Consider the following 7314-nt stretch of genomic DNA (forward strand, 5'->3'; position numbering starts at 1 on the left):
GAAAGACTGCTGAGAAGATCACTAGGACTCCACTGCCCTCTCTGCAGAGCATTTACCACTGCAGGGTGCGTAGGAAGCCTGCCTCAATCTTCAAAGATCCCACCCACCCCCAGCACAGACTGTTCACTTCTCTGCCCTCTGGCTGGAGGTACAGAAGTGTGAAATGCAGGACCACTAGCCTGAAAAACTTTTTCTTTCCCTCTGCCATCAGACTCGTAAACAGCTGAATAGTTTATTACCAGGAAATATGTGATGTACTGTTTACATTATCAGTTTGCACATGCATAATTGCACAATGACTGTTGACTGCTGCACATGCTGCTCCCATGCAGCATACATTCTCTATTATATTCTTTTATTATATTGCTGCATTTCTTGCTGCTTAAAGTGTCTTAGATTTTGTGTTACTTATTTGTGCTACATGCATAATTGCACAGTGACTCTGCTGCTCCCATGCAGCATACATTGTTATATTCTTATATACACTGCTCAAAAAAATAAAGGGAACACAAAAATAAGACGTTCAGCTATGTTGTGTTCCCTTTATTGTTTGAGCAGTATATTTTTTTATTATATTGCTGCATCTGTTACTGCTTAAAGTGCCTTAGATTTTGTGTTATCTACTTTATATTTCATTTGTATTTTGTGGCATTCATATGGACAGCAAAGTAAGAATTTCATTGTACAGGGAAACACGTTTCCTAACTGTGCATATGATAAAATAAACACTTTGAACTTTGAACCTTTGAGCTGCTGTATGGTAAATTTGACTGTGTGCTTCAGGTCATTGTCGTTGAAAGGTTAACCTTCTTCCTATCTTCAGCTTTCCGGCAGAGGACAGCAGGTTTTCCTTAAGAATTTGACAATATTTTCTCTTCTACCCTGACAAGTGCCCCAGTCCCTGTTGAAGAGAAACACTCTCACAACAGGATGCTACCACCTTCATGCTTTACTGTCGGTATGGTGTTCTTTGCATGGTTCTTGTGTTGTCTTTCTGTCAGATGTACCATTTGATGTTGAGGCCAAAGAGTTCAATTTTGGTCTTATCTGACCATACCACCTTTTCCATTTGGCCTCAGAATCTTCAAGGTGCTCTTTGGTAAAGCTCAAATGAGATCTAATGTGTCCTTTCTTGAGGAGCGGTTATTTTCTTGCAACCCTGCCATTCAAGGCAGACTGTGATATTGTTTCCACATGTACAAAATGACCATTCTTTGCCATGAACTCCTGTAACTCCTTCAAAATTGTCATTGGCCTCTTGGTAGCCTCATTGACCAGTTTGCTCCTCATTCTGCCATCCAGTTTGGAGGGATGGCCCAACCCAAGCAGAGTTGTGGTAGCACCAAACTCTTTCTACTTCTTAATTATAGACTTAACTGTGTTCTTAAGGATAGATCCTCTGAAATCCTTCTCCTGACTTGTACCTTTGCAAAACTTTACCCATGAGAGCGGGATTTCCCTTTTCCAAATCAAGTTATTCCAGCTTTTTATTTTTTTGTTTTTCCACAACTGTTGCTGTTTTTTCTTTCACTTATATGTTGTAAGCTGCACTGAGTAAATTAAACTGCAAAATTTTTAATGCAAAATGTGAATGTTTTGAAAGGGGGTGATTCTCTTTTATACCCACCGTATAGTTCTTATCATATTGGTTTGCCCATTTATGGGCTTAATGCACAAAAATATATATGTGAATAGTCTGAACCTCTGCTGTATGTTGTTTTGGAATGAATAACTAAATGTCATTTTTGACCAATTTTTGACAGCACTAGTAGGCAACATTTTAGAGAAAATCCAGCAGCTAATTTCCCCTGTGGAGGGGATAGTATAGCAGAGCAACACCACATCCTGTCCCATTTTCACTTGATTTATCAGACATTTTGTAAAATCTTAGTTAGAGCATGTTTAATGATAAATACAGACAACTAAATGTGTACTGGCTTGAATTTAACATTTCAGATGGAACTAGACAGCACTCAGTGCAAACCTCCACCAAGGGGTAACTGAGTTTCCTCATAATGCCATAAAAGCAATATTGTCCTACACCTGTGCCCAATTTTGATTGGATGTGAAGACATCTTTTCTTCTTTGCCATAAAAGCAATATCCCCATGATGGTTTGACCTTCATAATGTGATTGCTTGATCATGAAAACTTACTGCTGGCATTTGGAATGGCCCTGATGTCATTTTTAGTTTGAAAGATATTTGAGAAAAACAATAGATATGACAGGCATTCACTTGTTGGTTTAGGGGTAAGACAGGGGCTTCAGTGAGTGGACTGCAGGCAAAGCGGCAAAGATGCCACATTTCTGCATGTCTCTGTTTTGCTTGTTCAGCAGCTGCTCATAAGGTATTGGTTACTGAAGGAGTGCAGCCCTTCTCTCCTCTAAACAGAGGCCGACATACAGAAACATACAGTGGAAAAGCAAAGTACGTTGGTCCGTGTCAACCCATGAGGCTATGCAGGGAGACGCTTAAGGGCAACATGGGGTGTACCGCTTGTTAGGTTCTGGCAGTGGAAATGCAGCTACACTGTGCTCGGCGTCCTTGACAACAGACCACTGTGCTCTGAACAAAATATAGCTGCCTGCCAATAGAGCTAGCTTGGTCAAATAATGAGCATGGACATCTTCAAAAACATTGGAACAAATTTCTAAATCTGCATTACTGGCTCAAAATCTCTGCATTGAGAAAGTAGACCTTTCCTCAGTTCTGGCTGTCACCTCGGTGAGCTCTTTAGGTCCCTTTCTCTGTGTGGAGTACGGCACTCAGTTTCCACAGATAATGAATGAGCAGCTGCCACCAACCCAGGGATTTGTCTCTGTATGTGTTTGGGGTGCTCAGTAGCGCAGCTGTGCACTTTGGCCACAAGGGGGCTCACATACAGTCTTTCCAGCACTCACAACAGGGAATAATTTAAAAAAAAATATTCCTGTATCCAAATTATGATATGGATCGGCACCAAAATTCTATCATTTGTTCTGTGGGCCATACCCTACCTCACGAGAATATTTTATCAGAGTCCGTTCATTACTTTTTGAGTTATGCTCTTAATAAAATAACAAACCAGCAAACACTGGCAAGAACATAACCCCTGCCCTTAGATAAAAATTAAGGGTAGGGTCTGAGGATGAACTAAACATTTTCGCAGGGGTGAGTTGTAGCTTTTTTTTTTTTAAGCCTTGAATTGTTCATGATAGTTTATGAAAAGTGCACCTCCAAAAAAGTGGAGGAAATGTACTAAGACACTAGTAAAGGTCTTGTTGCTGTTTTCTTTAAGGCCTTGTTTGTCTTGTCTTGACAAGCATCTTATGGAATTCAGCCTTTGTACACTCTACCACTGGGAGGAAACAGAAGATTCAGATGTAACAGCACAAAAATACAACAGTATAGAAGGTTCACGGTGAGGGAACACATAGAAAATAGAAAAATCCAATACAAGACCACAGCTCAAAGTGTTTAAATGGTCCCAATCAATGACACTTTGAGAACAAAGAAAGGCAATGTGTTTGTTGGGAGGTGGCTTAATTGAGATGTGTAGACTGTTGAGAGGCTGCATGCTATTTTTTTTTTTTAAGTAAAGAATAAATCCAGTGTGGTCTCTAGTTTAGAAAAAACATTCAAGTCAACAGTATACAGGAATGATATGAGCAGTGTACCTTTATCTTTAGCTCTTGAGCCGAACCTGGAGTGTTCTCCAGAAGACGCAGCATTCCTCCAGCTGCTGCAGCATACATGAGGAAAAACAGGAAAGACATCTGACATGGTTCCATGCCAAAGACAGACCTGCTACATAGTCCCATCTCCTCTTTTAGTTCTGGAAGAAAGGTTATTGAATGATTTATATTTGTATTGATCATATACATATATATGTATATACTGTATGTCTGCAGTCAGTAAATCTGGGGCAACAATATATTGTTTGGTTTAGAATAAAAATTTAGTCAATTTTACATACTGACGATATTTGGTCCCTGCACACAGAAATATCTCATATTGGATGGACTATAAGGAAATTTTGTATGGGCGTGCTCATAGGCTAAATCCTAATTTCTTTGTTGATCACCTGACTTTTTACAATTTTATTGTCATATTTGAGATATATCCAGTATTTTAGTTCATTTGACACTCCTTCAAGGCAGCTTTAAGTACCTTTTACACTCAAGTGTGAAACATTTACCACAATCTCTTTGTAAAAGAGGTCAGCCAAATCTTAATACAGTGATATCAAGAACATATTTATGTCATTCAGTGGAATAAAGTCTGTGGTCCATAACCATCATTGGTGCGCCTGCTTGTTTGCAAGTACGTTTGCTTGTCTGTGTTTCTGTGTGTATGCAGATCTTGTGCAATTGAGCACACCTTCCTTTAGTTTGAGCACACGAGCTAAAGCTTCTTCTCATTCAGTGTGGCTTATACTTCCTGGAGATATAATTATTTCTGATGTTCATTGTAAATAAACATTTATAAATTACACCTAGAATACACTTAGAATTCATTAAAAACACTTTAGAACATGCCCGGAATCATCAAAAATTTCTTCAGTATCATAGCTCTGACCTGCTGTCCAAGTATGTTGCTCAAGGTATGAGTACAGGGTCATACTGTCCAGGTCCACAGCATTGGGAGTCTTTGAAGGGTCCTGGACACATACTGTGGCACATAATCTGTCAAGCTGAGTTCAGAGTACAAGTATCACCACAACACACCACCCACACATGATTTACTACTGTTAACCAAAAGCATCCCACTGATACAGATAACAACAGAAGAATTGTCAGAGGCTGTCAAATATCATCCTACCAGTGCATTTTTCCCCACATTTCTACAGTCCACTGCTACTCTAACCATTTGAAATTTTGTGATTTTTTTTTTTTTGTGGTATGATAAATGTACTTTAGTCCAATCAATCTAAAAGAACATTGTATTCTAAATGTAAAATGCCAATAGCACATCCATTTGGAACTTCTTATTGACTACCACCTAGTTAGGTGTATACTTGGTAGAGAAATCTACTCTACCCTAATCCCCTACCCTGATTACAGAAACCAGGTTTTCCATTTACATGTTGGTTAAGAAATTATCCTACTCGAGAAAGCTGATCGTAACCTGGTTACTTAAGTGCATGTAAACAGTCAGTATTGCTGTGTTAGTTTGTTACCTCACCTTCCACAGGAGCTGAGTGAGGTCCATTAGCACCATTGGGGATAGAACAGGGATACTTGTTCTGTAGGTGCGAACTTTGGCATCTGGCCCGCCCATATGGTGCACCTTCTTGCCAGTGCTAAATTGCGGGTAGGTCTCTAAGCCCAGCTCCTTTATAAGCTCCAAGATGTGTGTTTGGGTGCTGAAAGAGATGAGGCAGTTTTTTAAGCTTTACTGTAGGGTTATTACACTTGCAAGTTAATTATAAATGCATTTATTATGGGTTTTGAGAAGTAGGCTTGAGAATACAGCATTGCTTTAGTGAGTCCTTGAACAACCATAAAAATCTTTGAAAACACTGGTCTAAAACTGAAATGTTGTAGGGTAATTTCTGTGCTGAATTCAAATATGACCTTTAAAAGAACTGATTGACCAAAGTTTTTTTTTTTTTTAAGATATTTTAACATTTATGTTTTATGGTGGCATGCAGAAAACTGACAAGTAAAAGTAAATATCGTTTGACACAAACAGAGAATATAGGCTGATGTGTACAGAGCTTGATGTTAAGCGGAGGTTTGAACATATGAACAATAAGCAGCTTAGTTAAACAATACAGGGGTGAATTTTGTCATCAGATCCACCAAGAGTTTCAGACATTATGAGCTCTATTGTTTTAACGTAAGGTGTTTGTCATGCTACAGAATCACAGATTTTATATTTCCTGTATGTGCAGTCCTCTTTTGCATTTCACTTACTAAATGGTTTTTATTTTCATTAACATAGCAATCGCTATTTACTATGAACAAAATGTTTCTCTTTTTTGTTCTTAAAAACTAGAAAGACTCATGGAATAATCTTACGATAATGCATCTTTAGTCTTAACCGGAGTACTTTCTCAAAATGTTTTGCCTATATTGTCTCAGAATCTGTCTGTTTTATTACTGTAATTTTTGATCAACATTACCTTCCTACCCATTGCCCTCCAAAGTCCCAGCAATCAACACCACCTGCTGCTGGTATATCGGTGGTCACTGTGCGACCTCCCACCCGACCTGCACAGCACAGCAAATATGATTTAGTCAGATCAGTACCTTTTTTTTCAGTATCTGTTTACCTGAATGAATCTAGTAAATATCACACTATTTCAACATACCAGTTGTTTTGAGTCTGTGTCAATTATGAAACGGTTTTACAAACCTTTTCCTTCCAGTACCAGTATTCTCAACTTGGCGTCCTTTTTTCTGAGCAGATGAGCTGCACTCAGTCCAGACAGTCCGGCACCGACAATAATAATGTCCCAGATTTCTGCAGTCATAGTCAAGCTCAGGTGACTACCTTGTGTTGTGCCAAGTTAGCCTTTGCTGCTAACTTGTTGAGTCAAAAACAGAAATCCAACTTGTTTCTTTTTTCTGTATCAGTTAAAGTTGTTTTGCAGAGCCTTGGCTGCTTTCGTAATGGTGTACTTTGGAACTGTGGAGCAACTGAGCTCCTGACCTACTTGGCAGAGAATCAGTTGTGCAAATTCCAGAAGGCAAGGCAGGTTCATACACGAAGGCAGCACAGTGCTTAACAAAATGCACTGATATAAAACATTAAAATAGTAATCCTTATGAGGTGTTTTCAGCCCTGCTGCTGTCAGATGACAGATTTTTTTATTTTATTTATGTTGCCAGTGCATTTAATGTATTCATTGCCATCAGGATAAGAGAATTTAAAGATATGTAAAAAAAAAAAAAAAATGCTTCTGAAAAGAGTCACCACCCCTGCCTTTAACATCATTCTCACCAATTTTGTCACCGTGTAGCAAGGGAACTGCCCAGTGTCTGACTGCAAAGAACCGCAGAAGGTGGTGAAAACCAGCCAGAATATCACTAACTTCCAGTTCCTTGTCATCCCAGGCATACAATACAAGCACAATCCATAATATATGCACTCAAATAACTGTATGAAATCATAGGCCAAACTGTCTTTGTACTTGTACCTTGTAGTCGACTGCGGCCCAATCCATTGTGCACCAGCCCCTTACGAATCCCCCTGCAGGTGGTGGGCCCACGGGAGGACGTCCCCACGTCGCTTGTTCAGGCTAAGCCCAGCCACCAGGTGCTTGCATTCGAGCCCCAACCTCGGGCCTGGCTCCAGGGTGGGGCCCCGGTTGCGCCATACCGGCCGCA

General features: G+C 39.6%; 2 protein-coding genes across 3 annotated transcripts in view; one reads left to right on the forward strand and one right to left on the reverse strand.

Moving 5' to 3' along the window:
• The window catches only part of LOC109960730 (probable flavin-containing monoamine oxidase A), a 39408-nt gene extending 32808 nt beyond the window's left edge, over positions 1 to 6600 (reverse strand). The window contains exons 1-5 of the mRNA XM_020601019.1: positions 6341 to 6600; positions 6108 to 6195; positions 5165 to 5345; positions 4559 to 4673; positions 3658 to 3815 (exon numbers count right to left, since the gene is read on the reverse strand). Coding sequence (XP_020456675.1) covers positions 3658 to 3815; positions 4559 to 4673; positions 5165 to 5345; positions 6108 to 6195; positions 6341 to 6458 — 660 coding nt within the window. The 5' untranslated portion in view covers positions 6459 to 6600. The remainder of the gene's footprint in view (positions 1 to 3657; positions 3816 to 4558; positions 4674 to 5164; positions 5346 to 6107; positions 6196 to 6340) is intronic.
• LOC109960731 (coxsackievirus and adenovirus receptor homolog) overlaps positions 1 to 7314 on the forward strand; it is a 68806-nt gene that overhangs the window by 36869 nt on the left and 24623 nt on the right. The window lies entirely within an intron of this gene.

Source organism: Monopterus albus, unplaced genomic scaffold (assembly GCF_001952655.1).
Source record: "Monopterus albus unplaced genomic scaffold, M_albus_1.0 scaffold50.1, whole genome shotgun sequence".
Lineage (NCBI taxonomy): Eukaryota > Metazoa > Chordata > Actinopteri > Synbranchiformes > Synbranchidae > Monopterus > Monopterus albus.